At 37.2% G+C, this 23,379-nt stretch overlaps 1 protein-coding gene across 1 annotated transcript; it reads left to right on the forward strand.

Moving 5' to 3' along the window:
• The first annotated feature begins 13,971 nt into the window (after positions 1-13,971).
• LOC102809387 (sodium-dependent multivitamin transporter-like) lies at positions 13,972-21,402 on the forward strand. The gene is made up of 11 exons (XM_078008147.2): positions 13,972-14,099; positions 17,482-17,701; positions 17,798-17,915; positions 18,253-18,320; positions 18,719-18,873; positions 19,280-19,417; positions 19,671-19,756; positions 20,160-20,218; positions 20,340-20,428; positions 20,912-21,054; positions 21,147-21,402. The coding sequence occupies exons 1-11, from the start codon at positions 13,972-13,974 to the stop codon at positions 21,302-21,304; spliced, it is 1,362 nt and encodes a 453-aa protein (XP_077864273.2). The 3' UTR covers positions 21,305-21,402.
• Positions 21,403-23,379: the final 1,977 nt, after the last annotated feature.

Genomic DNA, 23,379 nt, shown 5'->3' on the forward strand with positions numbered 1-23,379 from the left:
AACGTGAAGTCGTTCGCAAACCAACGCACCGGATTCAAGTCGATCCCATGTACAACCCTACAACTACATCAACGAGATGGTAACCTGACTCCAATATACCTTCTTTATGTACACGAAATTTCGGACAATCTTGCGAACAACGTAAATACCGATATCAACCAACTTCCATATCTACGTAAACTCAAGCTAGCACACCCAATCTCTGACGCGCCTGCTATGACAATTGACATACTAATCGGCGCAGACCGATATTGGGATTTCGTCGGAAATCATGTAGTCCGAGGACACGGTCCTACAGCTGTCAGTTCATCTTTTGGATACCTACTGTCATGGCCAATTTACAGTGGTAAATCTAGTGCTAATCGAGTGCAGACTTTTCATCTCACTGCTAACAAGTCTGTCAAATCGGACGCAACCGTCAATCATTTGCTAACGAACAATACGCATGTGCCAATTAAGACCAAATTCGGACTCACAAATCGGCCGATCACCAAGTTATATCCACTGGAGATAAGTGACTTCGAGTCAACAAACATACCAATGACGTCACCAAAGAGAAAACGTCGCCAAAGGCGCATTCTCCGACCCCATCTACAACTTCAAAACACAACGCAAACTCCTACTCCAGACAGCCATTCATTCTACCTTAGACGAACTACGCGCAAAGCCGCTATACAGACTCAAGAAAGGATTCATCAGCTGTCATTTATGAACTGTCTAAGGTCGCCAAATAAGACCTAGTGTGTAAATTATTTAACTTACCGTTATGAACTATTTCAGGTCACACCTTACGTGAATTATATGTATTTTTTTCCCTTTGGCTATATTGAAACGAACTCTTTTTTCGTAATATTTACTTATTTGAATCAACATAAACACATTCATCGTTATGGAGCAAGTCCCCCCCCCCCCGAGTATGTCGTGGATGCTTATCCACTTCTGTTTTTCCTCATTGATTCATATTTGTTGTTGTTTATTCAGTTTTATTCTTTCGTATTCGTAATTTAGTTTTATTATTAGATCATGTTTTGCTTTATCTATTCGTCTTTATTTTGTTCAATTACATGCTATATTAGCTGAGATACAACAATTGAAAGTTGTTACATGCCTGAAACTATACCGTAATGCATGTATCTCTATTGTAAAGAAACACAGATTCGGTTTACATAAGCCATTTAATAATAATCAACAGACAGCACGAACGCAATAGGAATCAGTTGCAAGGTCGATTTTAAGACGATGTATCAATATTGAAAACCTATCACTGTGTCTCACTCCTATTTTAATCCATAGGTGTGAATCCTACTGAACCCTATAAAAGGGGCATTCTATCATGTATTCATCAGTTGCCTTCTTGTTACATTGTACTTTCTTTGTTGTAACATCGCCATAATAAACAGTGTATTGTTTAAATGTACATTACCCTTCTTTTATTGTAACTCAACGATCCAATGCATGCAGTTTGAACCTGATCGAATGTGAGCGAATATCACCCACACAGTTCCCGACGCTGAATATTAACGATGTCAGTGCCAGAGATGAAGGTACTGATGTTAATATCCCGTCGCGGCGTCAACAAGACTCCATGCAGTGAATCGAAAACTTGCCCGGCACTTGACCAGTGAATTTAATCGCCCAATCTGCAATACACAACACACTGTAAATTCTTGGAGCCCTTTCATGATTTTCACACACTACATGTAATTGATTTAAGAACATATGTATTGTATTATAAAACACCTGTAGTATTTTTGTAAAAGTGTTTGTCAGAGTAATTTAAACAATTTTTGCTGATAATAAAGCACATTTAAACAAATAAAAATACACTTTTCCAAAACAAAAACGCTACATTATGGGGACTTATGTGCAAAGTGTTTATTGATAAGATTAATGTAACCAACTTTATGCAAGCAGTACTAAACAAATTGATTGAAAAAATAATATCAGTAACTCCCAAGGCCGCACCAGATTGTGGGAAAAATAAAATTCTCTTATATGGCCTTATCAATCCTCAGGTAGAACTGGAAATAGAGACAAAAATCACCAAAAACAGGCTATAAATGTTTCTCGAAGTTCTAATGTATAAGATACAATTGTGTTCACGAGAGTAGCTAAAACACTTTCCTTCCAAACTGCTTTTTTAAGAACTTCGGAAAACAAACAAACACACACACATGCACTGTTTCTACCTAAAACCCCGACTATGCATGCTTCATAACGTGTTTATGCACAGTACACTTTTGTATGTAACTTATAATAGCCAAAATGCTTTTTATCGAATGTTTACAACATATTCTTTGGAAAGAATGCCCACACACGTCACCATCTTCAGCAGACATATTGTGCACGTAACAATACATTTGTTCATTATATCAATAATAAACAGCTTCGACTATACATGTATTTTGCGTGTGTGGTTACCATGCACCTGTCATAAGTTCAGTGACAATGAAATCAAACATGCACAGTGTTGTCATCAATGCTCAATGCAAATTTTCTACGATCTAATCAATGGATTCATTTTCTTCATAGGGATTATTGTATTGGCGGAACCTCAATGTTGAATCTAATGGTGATTACCACATATATGTTGGTAAGTGTGTCCGCCGTGCGCACGCTCATTCAACGAGTGGATTATACTGTGGACAGGTGGCATGTTCGTTAAAGAAGCATCAACAACTTGGACCGTATACCTTTAAGATTTTCCGAGGATAGACGGGAACGCATATGTTTAGTAATCCAATGAAAGATGGTTCAATTGCAGCCGTCTTTGAGCTGAAAACTCATAAAAATCGTTTCCACGGTATGTTTCTACGGATCTCATTTACATCCTTGACCATTAATGCAGGTCAATTTGTTTCGCAAATCGGACTAAAAAGTGGCCAAATGAATCTAGTTATTATATAGTAGATATATTTACAAACATTTGTTTTAAGAGCCAATTCAAGAAGGACTGCTGGTGACCATTTTACTGTTAAACAAGCATTGTTGCCTTCCCCATAATAGGATCTCGGTTATGCATAAACATATTTTGAGACAATTCGCAAACACATTGGTCATCATGAGACCTTGATTCACCTAACTTTGATTAGAAATAAAAGGGCCGACTGCTGGACATTTCCTTTATAACGAATTCTGTTCTGCTATATCTGACTGATTTCACTATCTAATCAAGATGGCCGACTTGGACTTGAAAGCTACAAATGTATGAAGAAAGTGAACTTAACTTTGATGTTAAGTTGACATACATTGATCATCATTGGACTTGAAACTAATGCACGAAGTGAAAAGTGTTACAATATGTTGACTAGAAATGCTCGCTCTGATTTGATTAAAATATTAAAAATATATCATGTACCCACTACACGAATTTAATTTATAACCATCGTAGTAGTAAAAATGCACGGAAATCAAGCAATTGTGGAACCGAATTTCAGACATTTGTGGCTGGATTTTGTTTCAATCTGACACATGACTAATAGATTTACCAGTTGTGTTTGTAATGTTGTGAGAGGGCTTCAATGAAATCTTTGAATAAAGAGTTCTGTGTCTGTTATGTCAATGAAAACTACCATTTACCACATGTATTTATAAAGCCAGAGAAAAACACTGTATATACTGAGAAGTTATACATGAAAATGCACCCTGTTGCATTGTACTGTGTCTGCTTTTAGCACAGACAGGGATACGCGGCAAATATGCATCAGGCATTCCTTTTATGTAACCTTTGTTATAATCTCCAAACACTTTTCTAAGGTTTATGGTTTTAGCGAAATGAAAAAATATAGTCACTGCGCGTCTCTCGTTATGCTTGTATTAATACTATTTTACTTTACGGTGATAATAATATTGTGTTTTGCTAAAACATCTGCCAAACATTCAAATTCCGTGCATGTAGAATTAGTCAAATTTTCCATCTGGATGGGACCGTACATTTCTCTTTTACAAACAGGAGATTGTAATACACACATCATAACTTGAGCAATAATGTTTGAGATACTGTTACTCACACTACTACTACTACTACCTAACACCGAGTATTTACAAATAAGCCATGTATCAACTTCATCTGAGCCAAACACTGATTCTAATCAAACTTTATTTAGCTACATTAAGGTAGAGATGCAGGTTCGTGGGCACTTGGGAGTAATTTTTTTTTTCTTGTTATTATCCAAACAGTCTTGGCTATAGACTGTTAAAATTTTGTAGAATTGTGAATAGTGGAACATACTCAAAAGTCGATTTTAAAATATAGATAACAGGTGCAAACACTCTCTTTTTTTGAATGCTTGGCAAGATTTAACTAATAAAAAAGAAACATGGTAAAAAAAAAGAAATGACGGGATCTCCATATTATGCACTATATTTAACATTTTACAAAATGATAATACATTTAAATTTGGAACTGTTACAGCCATTTTAAACATGAGCATTAGCAAACTTCTTATTGAGTGAATTTTTATGCAAATTAGCAATTATCTCAGCTTCTTTTTAGTGCACTATCAGGGGTAAATTCTCTTTCTCTCGGGTTCTCCACACTGTCGGGGGGAATCTCGTCTCGTCTCTCTATCTCGTCCCCTTGAGGTACGGGATCGGGAAAGTCACTTATACTTTACAGTCAAATAAGGCACACACAACGAAATACGTTTCAGCTCTCGTCTTAGTCGGTCAATCGAGCACTCTATAAGACACAGCGCCCTGGGGAAAAATCCCCAAGACTCTCGCAAGGCTGAACCAAGACTCGCCCAAGACTGGACTGCCTCAAGGCTCGCCCCTGGACTCTCTCGGACTCGACTCGACTCTCGACTCTCTAGGACTGCACCCTCTCTCTACTGCGTCTATCGTGCTGTATTCGCCAAGACCAACTCAAACTCTCTTTATTCATTTTCAAAACTCTAACCAATTACAAAGCAGTAAAAGACTCTAGGGCGTAACCTTCAATCATAAAGCCAATCACACTAAGTACTGAATACGTCATATCTTTTGATTAATCGTTCACTACATTAATAACTACGGATGTCAGAATAGCGACGGTATCTTGTAATTAGTTCCAAACCACTGAGCCAAGTTCCGTCCAAAACTTCAAATAGACCTAAACGATGACAGACATAACACAGCAATTCAGCTAATAATCAGTTAATTAAGTCGGTCAACAGATACGCGAAAACAAATTCATGACAGCACATCCCAGAACTTTAAAAAAAATAGCTCCTAGACGCTTTGAGCTTTTGTTTTGAAATTTTCACAAATGATTGACAATGTGTTTATCTTCAAAACGCCGTTGGGGCATTGTTTTTGGTTGAACAGTGTTACAACAGGCGTACAGACAACTAGCCTCGGTGTTAATTTATGCATAAACTTGAAGTAGTGAAATTTGAGCTGCTGCTCTGCAAAATTGACAACTGGTAGACAGTTTTCAAGACGGCACTTTCTTCATAGTAAACAGATGTACCCGTAAATCAATTTTGACAGGAAACAGAAGCATGGTTTAGAAGTTATTTTTTTCAAATCACTTTTGACCAAAAAAGCACATTTTTGTGCATTTTTCAAACTACAGTGTCGATAAAAAAATACTACCACAATTTTAAAATTCATACAATAAGCTTTTCGAAAATATATAGTTTTGTGGACAAGGGAGGTGATCTTGGTTTCCTAATTAACTAATTAAAATACATGTCAGGTAAACTACATCTCTACCTTAATTTATTTGAAATAAGATTTAATGTATTAAAATTGTTGTCAATGAAATAGTCCCCGTTCGGTTTTAATGACTGTCAATTAAGCAATTAAAGATGTGGACAGATTATAATTAGATGTTTGGGCAGTATTCAGCATGTTAACAACACACGGAGTGGCAGCTCCTAGCAATAAAGTCATTCTTATATCGCACAAGGCCCTATGAAATGTGAAAGTATGTAAAATCATAGTAATGTGTTCCGTAAAATCAAATCAAATGAGACACACCAACTATAAGTTATATGACAATTCAAGTGTTTTCGATGACGTCGTCACCAGTAAACCACCAAGCAATAATTATGCAACTCGTATTGGATATCTACCAATAGTGGACCCAGCCATGATTCATTTTTTTTATAGTCGACGATGTTAAACAAATTCCTAACATTTTGAAAACAAGATTTCACCGGTTAATCACGTAAATCATATAATAATTGAGCCTTGGTGTCAAACTGTTTACATGACCTACTTAATTAAAAGCTGGCATGGCGAATACTTGTCTTTCTTCAATGAATGTAGAACGTCCTATAAAATATGTTCGGAATTTGAACTATGCACATTAGCAATTGAAGACCACACATGTTCTGCAATTATAACCATACGAAAACAGGGTTCTATTTTGTTGACCTTTACTGAAGTTACGTAACACGCAATCAAAGAATCTCAGGCCAATGCCAATTTTTTACCAGTTTCGTTAGAACATGGTCGATGTCATACAAATTGCATTGCTCTAACAAAACGTTATTTGTCTATGACAGGTTCGAGTCTAGTCATCAAGGTTCATTACTGAAATAGTTCAACTATCACAGACTATGCATTAATATTATTCCCGGGAATACACAGGCATAAGTATAGTCAATTAAATGTTAATAAATATGTGTTATAAAGTAAATATTAATGGAATGCAAATGCGGAAACAAAAGTATGATCGTACACACCTGTAACACCAATTGAACTGCATTTGCCTATAATATTTGTTGATAACGCAGGTCATATCTTAGGGGGATGTACGACAATTTATGCAGCATGCATTTCTCAGGTCGTGTAAATGCTAGTCCATAGCACTGAATGTATATGACATTTGTATGGTGTTGTCGACACCGTCCATTGAATTTATAGAATGGCGATTTCACTTATTAATGTGTGTCCAAGAAAACTCCCAACACCAAAGACTACGTACTTCTAAGGTTAGTTTTGTTTAAATTTTTAATAATGAAGTAATAACTATACTTATGGTTGGAATATTCACAGTGTTATTTGTATGTAGTGTGCTGTAATAATAGGTTGCTTATTGAACACAAAGTCATAATGTGGCTTAATAATAAACTGATTGTAAGTGAAACAAACTTAAATATACTACCATGATGTAATTGAAATTACAAACTTAATTAAATTAAATTACACCAGAAAAAATAACCCAACTGAATAGTATTTGCAAGTAACATATTCACACTGAATATATAACGTAATGCCAACGCCAGTGTCGAAAATTCTACAATATACATGGTTATATTATATTATTTAACGGAACATCATCATCATCATCATCTTCATCATCATCATCATCATCATCATCATCATCATCTTCAAAGGGAACATTTATTCGTAAAATGTACTAAATTACAAGTCAATATTTACAAAGTATAAAGTAGTAAATGTACAAATATAAACAAACGAGTAAAACCAAAAATCATTATGTACAAGCAGTGATTACGTGTACGGGCGGGGGAGGGCAAAAAAGGACAAGTAAAAACAATAAAGTCGATATGTATAACAACGATTTTTAAACTCATAGTTGCTGTCGACATAGGAAGTAAAGTAAGCAAATAACACCGAATAAACGGCAAGGTAAAGACTATGTCTAAATATAGTAAATACGTACTGCGTGCGTGACTCGTTACGCGAGCGCCGGTTCGAGTCACGCACGCAGTACGTATTTACTATATTTAGACATAGTCTTTACCTTGCCGTTTATTCGGTGTTATTTGTATAACAACGATGGCGTGTTCGCGCGCGCGCGCGTGTGTGTGTGTGTGTGTGTGTGTGGGGGGGGGGGGGGTTAATGTCGAAAAAAAGGTGATTTGTATTTGTATTTATATATTTACATATTATATGTACAAAGATAGAATTAGAAATTAATTTCAAGTTCATTGTTCGTTACTGTGCATAGTGAATTGTTGATGTCCCATATATCACAGAAATTTTGTATATCTTGTTCAAGTTTGTAGTATTCATATTCATCAGCTGTATTCTTCATCGCAGTCTGGTTTTAAGTATTTCAAGTGGGTCTACAATTGTCTGGTGCTGCATTTTTTTTCTTCTGCTCAGGTGTATTGCCATCTTAACTGTACTGGTGTTGTAAACGAATTGGCGAAGAGCATGTCTGTTCACAAATGTTCTGCACTTAGGTGGTGGGTTGATAAAGTATGATTTTGTCCGGCTTTATGAGGTGTGCCGTCAGCTGTGTCAGAAAAGTGAGTAAGGGTTGGATTGCCTGACATACAAAAAAGATATGTAATAAGAAGTCATCCGTGGGGTGGAAGCTGGCGTTGTAGAGAAATGTAGCTGTTGTATACGAATCCACCACTGGAGGTCGCCCTCTCGCTAGGTAATTGGGGGGGGGGTAGTAGCATGCTCTAAAATGGGTGTTGTACAGTCCGGCAAACTGAGCAAGTCTCTCCATACGGTGTCTATTCTTACGGGTAGGCGATTTGCGTAGTGTTACAAGGATTATGTAACTATATATGGCTCCCGTTTTCAGTTTGTATATAGGGAGGTTTAAGTCCGTTGAATGGTGTAGATGGAATGTATACCGTACACCTGGTGTGTCATTTGGTTGTTCGCGTCTAAAGTGATTACTAATAATTGCTTTTAAGCCCATGGGTATTGCATTGCGGGTGATTTTGAGCGTAATGTCGAGTATACGTAGGGATTTAATTCTTATTTTTCCGTCGAAGTCCGCAGAACCAAGCCATCTGTTTTCCCCCTTGTTGACAAGGTCTCAGATTTTGGTAATACCGGCATCGGCTAGATGTGTTAAGTAAAGGGGCAGCCACGTATTGGGTGTAAAATCATGGGGTTTTGGAAAAGAGGTTCATTAAGGGCAGCTATGAGGTTGGTGGGTTTGTTTTTATGTATTTTTTCTAACTCGTTCCAGCATTGTAGTAATTCAAAATAATAGTCAGGCATTTTATTTTTGCAGTAGTCTATTCCTGTTGTAAGCAAGAGTTCTTTCTTGTAGTGTAAGTCTCTGACCGGGCTGAAGTAATAGTCCATGGGGTAAAAGGTGAGATGGTCAGAGTCGAGGTACAGGTATCAATGAATAAAGCCTAAACGGAGTGACGTAATGCGTGATTGCAGGTGAACTAGTCCTTGGCTTCCTTTGTCTAACGGTAGTTAGAGTGTTTCTGCAGGCGTCCAGTGTCATCCCTGCCAGACAAAATTGTTAAACAGTGACTGTAGGAGCAGGATGATTGGCTTGGGTGGAGAGAAATATGCAAGGTGGTGATGGATTTTCGGGCTAATCAGTTGATAAGACATGGATGTAGCAAACGCAGGCCAACTTTTTATTTTTTCATTTTTTACTTTTTTTGTGATAGTTGTGACCAGTTTTGTTGAGCAAAGGTGTCGTTGTTACTTAGGAAAACCCCTAGAACTTTGAGTCCTTCTGTATTCCACGATATTCCCAGTGGGTTGTCTGTGCGTCTGCGCCAGCTACCAGACCACAAATCTTCTGATTTTTCGAGGTTGACTTTCGCGTTTGATGCTTTTTCGTATACTTTGAGGCAGTCTTTTGACTTGTCGAAGTGGTCATATTTTGTAAGTAAAACTTCAATGTCGTGTGCATACGCGGCTAAACTTGTGTTGGCTTTAGGCAAAGAGGGTATTGTTGGTGGGAGATTTGTTTTCTTATGTTGTTTAGAAGTGGTTCCAATGCGATGACGTATAGTTGGCCCAAGAGAGAGAGCATCCCTGGAGTATTCCTCGATGAATGTTAAGCGGCGATGTAAATGAGCAATTAATGTGGATGAGCGATTCTATATCTGTATACAGTATCTTGATGAAATTAATAAAATTAGGTAAGCTGCGAGGGTATTGAACAGGTAATGGTGGCACACACGATCGAAGGCTTTTCTCTGATCCAAAGTGAGAATTGCGAGTTGGTATTGGCGAAGTATATGGTGTCACGTATGTACTAAATATTGTCGGTGATCTGTCGTCGTGGTATGCTGCATGTTTGACTTTCGTGAATGATTTTTGCCATTGCCTCCCTCGCCACCGCCCCCTGCTACGCCACCACTGGTAGAGCCTGGGATTGTATCGGACAATATCGGAAGTAGTCCATACTCACCACTTACGACACAGAACATTGCCACTCTACGACAACGAATCAGTAATGTCCGCTTGTCAGAAATATCACAATCATGCGAAGCATCCATTACATCGATTAAGGAATTTCTGCATGAGACGTCAAACACTCAAAAAAGTTTATAGAAAATTGTATTGAATACAACCCGGCCCAAATCTCAGAGAACTGTCCAAACAACTAATGAAATACCGATCATCACAGTCACTAATAAAATCACAACAAGCTCGAATCTACAAAATGATCACTAAAAATAAGAATCCACCTGAAATCAACCGGAAGAACCACCACCGAACCACCTCAGTTAAGGGCAACACGTACAGTACGTACAGTGCGGGTGCAGCTATTTTATTCGCTCTAAAATCCAACATAGAAATAACCAGCAAATCTGAACCAATCCCCGGACACTTAATACACGTTAATGTAAAGATCAACGATATCCAAACTAACATCATCAACATATACGCACCTACGGACCCTGGTGAACGCATTGCTTGCTTCACTAAACTTGCTACACTTCTCTTCGGCTTGAACGAAGATCTAATAATTATCGGCGGAGATTTCAACTGCACTATTAAACCAAACCAAGACAGAATTCACAGCACCGAACCCGCACCTCGCACAGCACGATATTTATCTAACCTCATAAGTAAACATAAACTCACGGACAGCTGGCGCTATCACCATGGCAACAACAGAAACTATACCTGGCATAGGGAAAATAGCATAGCACGCCTCAACAAAATCTACATAAACACCTGGATGAAAACGCGCATTAAGACAGTTGCAATTAAAAACTCGTCACTCGCTTTCTCTGATCACTCACTTGTTAAACTAGTACTGTCACAAAAGCAAATAAAAACCCGCAGCCCAATCTGGTACATGAACATACATATCTTGAAACACAAAGAATACAGAGATATTATTAAAAATTTCTGGGCACAATGGCGCAAGGAGGAAGGCAACCTTGATAATTTAATTACGTGGTGAGAAATCGGAAAGTGGAAAATTAAACTACTTACTCAGCAATACTGCACATCTAAGCACACTGGCTTAAAGGAGAACAAAAACAGAACTCGAAGAAGAGATCCAAGAGCTTGAAAAAAACATTCACCTGAACAATGAGATACTTAACGAATACAAGGAAAAGAAAAGAACTCTTACACAAATAATCCAAACAGAAAGCAAAGGAGCGGCCGTACGAGCCCGTCATCAACTACTCGAGAACAGCGATATTTCGAACAAATTTGTCTTCAACCTCCGACGGCATTCTAACACTGGGCAGAAGACCCACATGAAATACGCAATATAATATACAACTTTTATCAATCCTTGTACACCCCAGATATCGTTGACGACACATTCCAGACACAACTCTTGAACCAATTACCACAACTCGATCAAACCGACTGCAAAAATTCCGAAAGCGAAATTACGTACGACGAATTTACCAAAGCCTTTAGCCAACTCTCAACAGACCGCAGTCCTGGCATCGACAGCTTACTGTGTAAATTTTACCGAACCTTCTGGCCTATCATAGGCACGGACTTACATAAAGTTCTCATCCAGACAATTAAAAACGGAAAAAACACTGTCTAGCAGTCATTTGCTTACACCCAAAGATAGGAGACAACACTTTAGTCAAAAAAATGGCGACCAATTAGTTTATTTTGCAGCGACAACAAGATACTTACAAAAGCTCTTTCACTACGCCTCCGTTCAGTCTTGGCAACAATCGTTTCGTTCTTGGCTCGGTGTTTAATTTGTTGGTTAGCTCATTGTTGCTCATGGGTCCAGTCGTTGGTACACGGTCATTGGTTGGCTGTTGATCTACGTGGGCAGATGTTTTGTTGTTCGGATGCTCAGTGGCGACAATGGTAGTATCGTTGTCAGGTGTTTCAATTGACTGTCGTAAGTTTGGACAGTTTCTTTGTATGTGACCTGTTTGCTGGAATTTAAAACATCTCATTTGGTCTGCTGACAAATAAACTTTGTAGCTTTTTTCTTGAAATTGTACATCCGTTTGTCCATATGGTTCACCCCATCAGAATCCAGTAGTACAAATGCGTATCTCCGGAAAGATTATACATGTTTTAGGGCCTCGTTCTTACATCCCAGTGGTATAGATCAAATAGTGCTTATAACTTTACCAAATCGTGATAGTTCATTATGAATAAGCGCGTCAGGTATAAACGGTGGTACACTGGAGACAACGATTATTGTTGCAGGTTTAATTAGTGGCTCTACGTGTATTGAATATCCACTCACCTCTAAACCTCTAGTGCAGATGTCATTCACCCAGGTGACCGAGCTAAGAAAAAACAATCACGGAACCATTCACTCTTGATGCCGCTACAATATTCTTAGGTCCAGTAATCCCGGCAATAGCCTCTAAGTAAATTTCAATCCTTGTCCCATCAATCGATTCACACTTAATGGCGTGTTTTCTTGTTAGGCCAGCAAGTGACTGGGTTGCTCTATCTTCGGCATCGGGTTGGGACGCCATTTTGCTTTTTGCCAGTACCGAGTTAGCACTCGGTAGCCAAAAAGGTTGATTTTTCTCTTTTGGGTTCCAAAAAATATGTCTACAAACTTCGGAAAAGCTTGTAAAGCGGGAGCGCAGTGATGGCACGTCCTACTCGGGTGACATCATCATCATCATGATCAGTATCATCAGTATCTTCTTTCCTTTTACAGAAGGGGTGCAAAATTAAGTTATGATAGACACCGCTTGTGATTTTTCCAATGTAAAGTCTTCTTACAAATGACACTGTACAATCATGTATGTTCCTAATTGAAGGTGCTGTTATAATTCCATTGTTATGGAGCACCTCGAATGCAGGAACTGGATGCAAACAAACACTATATTATAGTGAATGTAGCCCGGTGCAGGTCTTCACTATTCAACTTGATTTGACAATATAATTTTCAGCCAATGACAATGTAGTTATCTTGTGAAAATTGTAATAATACCACCAACCAAAGACATTTTGTCTCACTAATCTACACTAGCACAAATTTATACTTGTATTGGTGTTTATTTACCTGCAACTATTCATAGTTTCACGTGGCGTGACATTAAACTAGTTGAAAAACACAAATAAACCTATCAAAAAGTCAAACTTCCCTTGTAATTTATGTTCATTCCCTAAAACACTGATTTTAAAGAGGGAAAAACATTTGTTTTTTATAATTATATAACTTGGCGGTTTGAAGATATGAAATCGATATATAATACGTTTGGATCATAATAAATAAAAAAATACTATACTTTTTCAATAAATCTATTATTATGGAATTGTGAAATATACTTTTTTTACATAAACACACTCAACTTTAGATATAACCTGCATTAATAATGATGTCTTTGTGTAACAGTTCAAGGTTCAATTTTGTTATCTATACAAACAGCACTGTATAAACACGAGACGGAATCCCAAATAAATCCCGTATACAGATCAAAGTACAAATCCTAATACAAAATCGGAACATTTATAACATACTTATTAGCCAAATACTATACGTCTTTCACACGTATGCGTATTCGAGGATAATGTTATAGGAAGTTAGAATCGTATTGTTATACGTGGTCATTAAGTGGTGAGTACCTTATCAATTTAACCGCTTCACGTCTAGAATACAGGTCAGTTGATACATGGAAGACGGAATGATAACACCTTTGCGCACGAGTGTAAACAACACAGACACTAGTACCTATGTCCCATGTATGTCGTATAGCAACGTTGTTTTCGTCACGTTGTGACTTGTTTTCGTACGATAAGTCTGTCAATTAAAACTGATATTAATGACATTAATCATTGAATTAGGTTGACTGCCAATAGTAGCCGCTCCCCACCCTAACATCAAATATGGCGTCAAATGATGTCATTTCATTTGGTGTGGTTGACTGGATAGTGTTTATTGCTATGCTGGCAGTATCGACTGCAACAGGAGTTTACCATGCTTTTGCTAAAGGTGGACAGAAAACCACTTCCGAGTAAGTAATAGTTACTACCTTATACTAAAATATGTTTGGATATTTAGAGTACTAACAAATGTCCACTTATGATCCAGTTAGACTTAAAACACACCACGGATATTCACTTTTGAGATATAATGTTTCGTATGTGTTGGTTCTTGGATATTTCACTTTTGTTGTCATGTACTTTGTTTAGTAATTCGAACTTCCCAGTTTGCGTAAAAAATGTGAGTTTCGCGATTTCGATTCGATTTCGATGCATTTGCTTCATTATTTTCTGAAAGACGGTCGCTTTGGTATGTGCTCTGTAACTTGCAGCACATGAACCTAAACACGTTAGGTAATCAAACAAAAATGACATAGTACTAAAGTCCAAAACGTACGTTCAAGGTCGGCATGTTTTGGTAGCATAAAAACGATTTACTCTCTTACTTATTGTGACACCCTTAAATCAACTGATTTCCATTCCCCTCAAGAGTAAAAATAGTATATGCCTCCATTTTATGCCACGACTCGAAACTTGTCTTTTTGCCTGACATGTTCATTTGCCTTCAATAATGTTTCAGTGGCTATCACTGTCTGTCGTACTCTGAGTCTTGCTGATAAAATCTTGGTTCAAATTCACGTAGTATCGCCGAGAAAATTCAAGAAATCTTTATTTCTTTGTCAACTAACATGCCGTAAATTAAATTAGCATAACAATGCGCTCGAAGGTTGTCACCATTTTATTCGACAGCTTTCCACACCAGTGCGACACCACAGACAGATAAAACATTTAAAACTTTGTTGGGAAATTCACATGCATTAAATTGCGTTTTAGAGTCCCTCAAGTTTGTTCCAAAGACTGCAGTCGCACCAGAGATAAACAGAACAAGCCGGTAGGCTGGTTGGGGATCTGCTCCACTCAAAAAGCAAGCAAGTGACATGTTTTTGGCTAACTAAAATTGAGTCGCATATACGATGTTCGCAAAAAACATTCAGTCATTAGAAGTTACTTTATTTTATTGTTAGGACGTATTCTGTTGTTAAATTTATTATTTCCAACCGTTTTGCATAGTATTTTCTAGATTGAAGGCAGCATTTACTACAGTTCATTCAAAGTTCAAAGTTGCGTTGGGATTACGTTGATACAGTGTAACAATATCGGCGCCAGTGATCTCTTGCTATTGCTATTGCAAGACTGGTAGGAAGTAATACATTTGGGGCAAAAGTATTCAAAAAATCAGTTTTTGACTGTTGCCATGGCAGCAGTGGGCCAATTTCTTTTTGAATTAATGACGGTACGATCTGCCTGTCAAGTATAGACAAAATCAGCCAAGCTCCCCCAAAAAACACAGAGCAGTTAAAAGCTGTTGCTGGTGAAAAGTTACCCCAACTTTCAGGTCAATTTGCTCTGTAATGAAAATCAAAAAAATCAAAGAAGAAATAATATGTGAAAACACTGGAAATCATACACACGCACGAACCAACAAAAGAGATTATAAGGGCAATCCTAGTGTGTGTCATTTGAATCCTCACTGATCACTGCGTGTCCCGGAATCTATTGGGTCGCTATCGCCAAGGTAAAAAATCTCCCACCCCTTGGTTATTATCATCGTTTTCGTCGTCAGAGGGATTCACGTCCAATATTTTGGTTGAATTGATGATAAGCAAACAATCATGGTAGATTGGCCCGACCTCGATCGGAAACGCACGGGAGATATGACTTGATTTTTATAGACACAGATTTTTTTTCAGGTTCGTTGTTGTTTTGGGTGAATATAGAACATGTTCAAGCCCAAAATTGTAGCAATAATGTTCGCGTCACTGTACGTTAAAACACACTTTCGAACTTGACAACATTCACTTACAGACCAGTAAGCAAATAGGTAGAAATACCAGTTACATCAATCATGAAGATTGCTGATTCGATTGCTGGCTGAGATAGCTGCATTTAGTGTTCATTTCTATGCAATGTAAAATCATATCGATGCTGTGGGTGGCGAAGGCTGACAGTTTTGGTTCTGTGGCCGGTTCTCATTGTTATGGGTAACTGACATTTGCTGATTTGTGTACTATTCTGAAGTAATTAGGTTGGTACTAGTAAACAGTCTGGGACATAGTCAATATTGGAGTCTGAATCAGTTAGGCCCTGAAAATCGCGTCATCGCCCAGTATTCCATTAATGAACGGAGTTCACATAACAATCTTATGCTTACAAATAATCCCATAATTATTGACAAGTTGTTACTTACTTATACTAAAATATGTTATTTTGGGTACTAACAAATTCCTACTTCCGGTCCGATTAGACTTAAAATACACCACGAAAATTCACTTTTGAGATTTTTGGTATGTATTGGTTCTTGGTTATTTCAGCTTCGACATCCTGTACTTCCTTTAATAATTCGAATATTCCAGATTGTGTAAAAACGGATAGTTTCGCGATTTCAATATCAAAAACGCATTGACTTAATTATTTGCTGGGGGATGGCCACTTAGGTACAAATGAACATGCTCTGTAACTTGCAGCGCATGAACCTAAAACCGTTGGGGTGGGTATTGCCAAGCAAGTTTATAAAATTATAAACAAATATTTTCGTAAATAACACTGGCCGCAAAATATGCCTTTGAGAAGTAATACTGATGGAATATTTTATATTGCAATTTCTTTCAATTTGAATTAGTTGTATTGCAATGCATTAGCAATGTAAATATGTATATACATTCCTTTTTTTCATTGTTGAGACTGAGTTATACAGTTTGTAACGTACTACAATTTATTTATATTGGAAACCGGTTATGGGGATTATTAATTTCAATAAACAATATTCAACTATCTTTTGTAACACCTATAAGATCATAACGGTAATGTTTATTGGTCTTTGAAACTAGAGGCATTATCAGAGCATGGGTCTTATTTTGGAACTCCGGCAGGATGGTATTCCCAGAATAGCGCCAGTTGTTCAAGAAACATTAAACTTTAATTCTCAACAAGGATGATAGGACCAGGTACTGAGATAAAGCCCTACTCGCCACGAAACCCACCAGATACGAAACCCACTTACCGCGAAAGCCACTCACCGTGAAGCTACTAGTATTATCTGCAAAAGTGGGCAATTTATACAACGGTTGATGTGTCTATGATTGACTGCATACTTCTAATGTACATATAAATCGTGTGTTGATATTTCCAAGGATTTTGATTTCCTCCTAATCGGAAGCCTTCTTTTTCAAAAACAAGTATAAAAGACGGCAGTAACGCTTAAAAAACGTATATTTCAATCTGAAAAACAACTACAACTAGTCCGACCATATTTTCAATCATTTGTGTTTTGAAATGATTTTTTTCAGCAATGTCATGTGCATTCTTGTAAGTTTGTTGATTGGCTACTAAATACTTGTATACATATCATTTCAGATATCTACTTGCAAATCGCAAAATGAGAGCCCTGCCGATAGCAACTTCCTATTTTGTTTCTTTAGCATCCTCGATAGCTATATTAGGATTGCCCGCAGAGAGTTTCCTGTTCGGTATTCAGTTCATTTTGAGTACAGTGGGTATAGTTATCGGGCATGTTATCTGCGCCTTCACCTTTGTGCCTCTTGTCCGTGGACTTGATATTATCAGCATATACGAGGTAAATTTTATGTAATGACCAGAAACACGAATCAGACGTCTGACTTATAGTAATGTGATATTCAGTGCACTACAATCGGTTTTGGTTTTTTTTCAGTATTTCAGTCTACGGTTTCACTTTATTATTCGAATCATGATTTCCTCATTGTTCCTGTTGTGGGTAATTATATACATGGCAACAACACTGGTAGGACCAGCTATTGCATTTCAAGCAGGTATTTAGATACAGATATATATTAAAATACACCTTTGTCACTCCCTAGCAACGAGAAACAATATATTTGCGATTTTTGGAGCACACATCACCACCAAAGTACAGTTTTGGGGAATAGTGGTTTATTGCAAGAATCCCACCACTACTGAATATTTCAAGGGCGGCAGCCGTCGTGCCGCATCCTGTTCGATATGGGACTCATGGCGACGTATACAACGCGTGTAAAATACATTGTTTATTTACATGAAATTCGAACACGCGCTGCGCGACGACCACCGCGCTTTCAGTGTAACACTAGTGCATGGATAATGTGTTCAGTTCAAATATTTATTTTCAAGCTCAAGGAGTTGAATACTGGATTACAGTATTAGCCACTGGTCTGATTTGTACTTTCTATACTACCATAGTGAGTATAATTTTCTAGTTTTGGTATTTGTGTTTAGTAAAAATAATATTTTTATAAAGTATAATTATACAATAACCACAATGTGAATAATAATCAGTCGAATACAAATGAAAATAAGTTTCCGTTCAAGTTGTTCACTGGTCTAGATTCTAATTTCCACACCACCATAGCGAGTTTATTACGTTGTTATAACTTATAAAGCCAGCTCGGTGTGTGCGGGAAACTTCACATGATTGATGATCTAGCCTTCAAGATGAATATATGTATTATTCTATGCATACAACGCAAAACGGTTGCTTTGTGACATTCATCTAAGCTATTACTACACATTTATTGCTATCTATTTATATATGTATGTGTGGTACCTTTGCCTTAACCATTGTTTTTATTTCATTCAGGGTGGCATGAAGGCAGTTATATGGGCAGATGTGTTTCAGTGTATCATTATGATGTCATCTGTTCTAGCTGTCCTGGTTATTGGTACGATTAAAGCTGGGGGTATGGCAGAAGTCATGGCGTACAACAATGAGCATGGAAGACTTGATTTATTTGAGTGAGTTAAGTAAACCGAATGGTATCATATGTTAATGTGTGTCATCGACATTATACTCTATAGTATCCAATAGGGAGAGTATAACAAATAAAATGATAAGCTCAAACATTATTCAACTGTGAGCCCACACTGTAGTTGCTTCATGATTGATGTGTTATTTTATGTGTTTAGGTATATGTCCCGTTTTTGTAGTTAAACGAAAATGATTCAAATGTAATTTCATTTGGTATATAAATATACCTTTGATATTGATAGTAACATATTGTATATTTTTTCAGCAGCTATGATTTAAACTTTCAGTTCGTCTCATTAGCATTTACGTGACAACCTAGGAGGATAGTTATGTCCAATGCGAGTTTTTACTGATATCAGTGCTGTATACAGTAATGCATGAACTTGTTTACAGATGGGATCCTGATCCAACTCTCCGATATTCATTTTGGTCTTTGATGATTGGTCAGGCTTTTAAGCACATGGCTGGAAGTACAAACCAAGGCGCAGTGCAAAGAATTCTTGCTTCAAAGTCAACACGACATGCACAAAAGTAATACATTAACGTGAATATTACCCTGATAGACTTAACACTGTTATTGTCAAGTTAATTTCAAAGGATGTTTCATGCTAATCTATATATCTCTTTTTAATTAAATGAATGTTATAATAAATTAGTGTCTTTTTAATATGTTACCATGTTCTAATATAACATTGTCTTTTACATCAAACAATGTTACAATGACCAAAGCAAACAGGAAATATATTACTTTTTTTGGGTGTTGATATGTTTGTTCTATTCACAGAACATTTTTACTAGCCATCCCGTTTTTTATATTCCTTATTGTTATGTCGATAATCACTGGACTTGTGCTGTTCGCATACTACGATAGTAAGTTATTAACTATATGGTCAAATTATCAATGAGAATACATAAGCATATACTTATTCTCGATGTGATCATTCATTTAGTCTCATTGATTAACCAACGAATTTCGTATGTGTATTGTATTGTATTGTATTGTATTGTATTGTATTGTATTGTATTGTATTGTATTGTATTGTATTGTATTGTATGATATGTTTTCCCATTTATTGCACAGACGACATCATGCCGCTTTTTCCAGCAATAAACAGCACATATATCTGGAGTAAGTAATTAATAATTATTTTAATATTTGGTTTATAATACTGACTTTAAATAACAACTGAACGTATGGTGACATTCTGTGAACAATCTGGACGCCGATACTGAGAACTGAACTGCAATAATGAATATTACTCACATGTTCTAGATAACACAATAACAATGATAGACACCAGATATGTACCGAACTATGCAACCCCAGATCAGGTAAGTAGATGTCCAAAAAAACCTCATACATCGCATCGCAAGTTTCAGTTTCCGCTTCCACAAATTGTATACAACTTTTGTGAAATAATGACTCATCATTACATTGTATTGTTTTTACTAGATATTGGTGTACTTTGTCAGTGCTAACCTGGGTCATATATACGGTATACAAGGCTTGTTCGTCTCATGTTTATTCGCAGGATCACTAAGGCACGTAGTTGGTTATTTGGTATAACATGAATAAATAACAAGCCTGACAGTAAACTGTTAATCACAAACTTCCCATTGGTTTTACGGTAGACAAATGATTACCTGTTTTTGATGGTTATAATACTGAAAAGTATTTTCACTTAACTAATACATGTTACATTTCTGTCATTACGTCACACTATGGTAATTAGATGGGATTTCAATATAAGCTTCTGCATGGGTATCACAAAAAGAATTCATCCGAGAAGAACACAAACCCCAATATACTATTACGTTGTTACTCTACATGTAAACGTTGTGTCTCAGAGTTTCACCCGCAGTTACAATATGCAGTTTACCACTAGACTGAAGCCCGCATTATAACATAATACTGAACCCATTCAAACTGGAAAACAAATTATGACACGACGATCAACATATCATGTGGTTTTATTACAAAATGAATACATTGTAATTAACGGTAATGCGTTTTATATACCATAGTTCAGTCTCCTCTGGTCTGAACGCTGCTGTTGCAGTGCTTCTTAGAGATGTGATCCTTCCCTGGCGGAAATGGAGAAGCAAACAATCCGAACAAACTCTCTCCGAAAATGATGCAAAGGACACGGTGATATCCAAAATAATTAGTACGTACTGGTCAATAGTGGGGGGAAATCGTTATAAATGAATTGTTATTTTCGTGATTTAATACACTAATTCATTTTTGTTTCTTCAAAAGCTTTTGTATTTGGCACTATTGTCATTGGTTTGGCATTTGGAATTCGTTACCTTGGTACCTTAATCGTTATTACCTCTAAAGTAATTGGTGTAACAGGAGGTCCCGTACTTGGCGCGTTCACACTGGGCATGTGCTTTCCTAGAGCCAACACGTGGTAAGTAAACGATTTTCAACACTGAATTTTTTAAACTTGCTTAGTAAATAAATAGGCCAGGCCGCACAGAAAAAATATAGAGTGGAGTCATATTTTCTTGAGGGACTGCGCATTAATTTTAGACGAATATTCCACCATATAAAAAGAAAAAGAAATCCGCCGTCTATTCATGAGTGGCAGATTACTAGTATTTGGTCGGTTTTCTACCAGGCATATGAAAAAAGTAATATCACCGATTGTCCACACCTTAACAGTAATTTCGCATTTTCCCGTTCACGCGACCATGACCTGGAAGCAGATGTCGTATGTGGTTAGGGTAAGCTGTGCCGTTCTTTTTTTAAACACCTGATATAATTACTTCATGTTTGTCATTATATTTCTCATACTGATTTGACCGTTGTTGCGTGACCATGGACTTATGAATTAACTTTAATGAATATAAATAATCGTTTTTGAGTATGTGAAAACAAATAGCACAGAGATTTAAAGGTGCTTACATATACTTTCAGGGGTGCTTATTCCGGTGTAACCGTTGGACTGACATGGGGGATATTCGTATTCCTCGGCTCTGTGGTTTCCCACAGCCGAAGATACCATCCCAAACCCATATTTAAGGTTAGTATATACTGCAAATTATGTCATTCTCAGATGTGTGTCCATTAATACATCGATTCAATGCGCAATTATATATTTTTTCTGTTATCTAAATATTTTACTTTCACTATATGTAAATAGATTTCCTTTACATGGTACACCTTTATGAACTGGTTAGTTACAGTGGTAATTGGTGTTGTGGTAAGCGAGATTGCTCGATGCATACAGCCGTCATTGAGAACACATACAGTGGACGACAAATTATTACTCTCATGTTTAAGGTAAAAATTACCAGTGATAAAAACACATGAACGATTTATGGAACGTGCACTTTGTACTTGTAATTTGTAAAACCGTATTTGTCATACAATCCAGACATGCCGCGCAAGTTTACTGCCAAAGTTGTGTTGTGCAATATGTATGCCTACATACAATTGTCGTTACCGGGAAGTCGGGGGTAGTTGGGCTCGGTGTCTGGTTCATCGTAGTTAATGGTAAAAATATTGAAGTGAATAGTCGCCGAGATGAATTGTTACTACCCTGTTACGGGCTCGAGTCAGCCACAATTTCATTTTTCTCTCTCACTATCTATATGCTTTCTATGATGAAATACTAAGGCTAGGTCTAATAATTTCTTCAGTGGTATCGACACAGCCTAAATGCAGTTTTTGTTCTGTGTTTCTTTCGAGGCCAAGACTGACTGAAGTATACTGTCTTAATTGGATGGTGAGGGGGAGGGGGGTTCACTTCCAGAGGGAAATATACGATTCCAATATTTATTGAATATATCAAGTAAATGTTTTATTTAAGGGCATTTTTACGGACATGGTACCAGTAGCACAGTACTGACTTCAGTCTGACTAGGCGACATCTGTTTTACGGTGTTTCAGTATTCATGATGTTCGCATATTCAAGCAATTCAATTCAGTGTTCAGGCAACATATCCCGGGGTGTTAGTCCTGAGCAACAACAAGATATTCATGGTGTGTAATGCAATATACTGCCTTGCTTTGTGACTATTAACAATATCTGAGTGCTTAGGCAAGAGAATTCATGTTCACATTCTCCCATCAACTTTGAACTAAATATGTATGGGTTGTATTATTACCAAACGCTTCAGCGTGGTATTAAGAGTTTGTTTTCAGGGGTGGGTGATACCAAGGTGGGAAATGGATGCACTTATGGGGTTAATTCCTAGAATTGCAATATAGAGGGTTCAAGCTGAAATACAATATATAGTGTTTTCATGTTTCGTCTGATATTTCTGTGGTATTCTGCTGCTGTAAGTAATGCACGATTTGTTCCGAAATTCAGTATATTGTGTGTATTCCAGGGTTATTCGTTTTTTGCTGAAAACACCCCTATTTTTTTAGTGGCAGAGTCGAATAGTCTCACTCCCATTGGGAAATCTGCATTGTTGCTTGAATGTGAGCTAATTAAACACATTTTCCAGACCGGCGAAAGAATATACATCAGCCAATTTTA

The sequence above is a fragment of the Saccoglossus kowalevskii genome, chromosome 2 (genome assembly GCF_978046115.1).
Source record: "Saccoglossus kowalevskii chromosome 2, keSacKowa6.1, whole genome shotgun sequence".
Taxonomy (NCBI): Eukaryota; Metazoa; Hemichordata; class Enteropneusta; family Harrimaniidae; genus Saccoglossus; species Saccoglossus kowalevskii.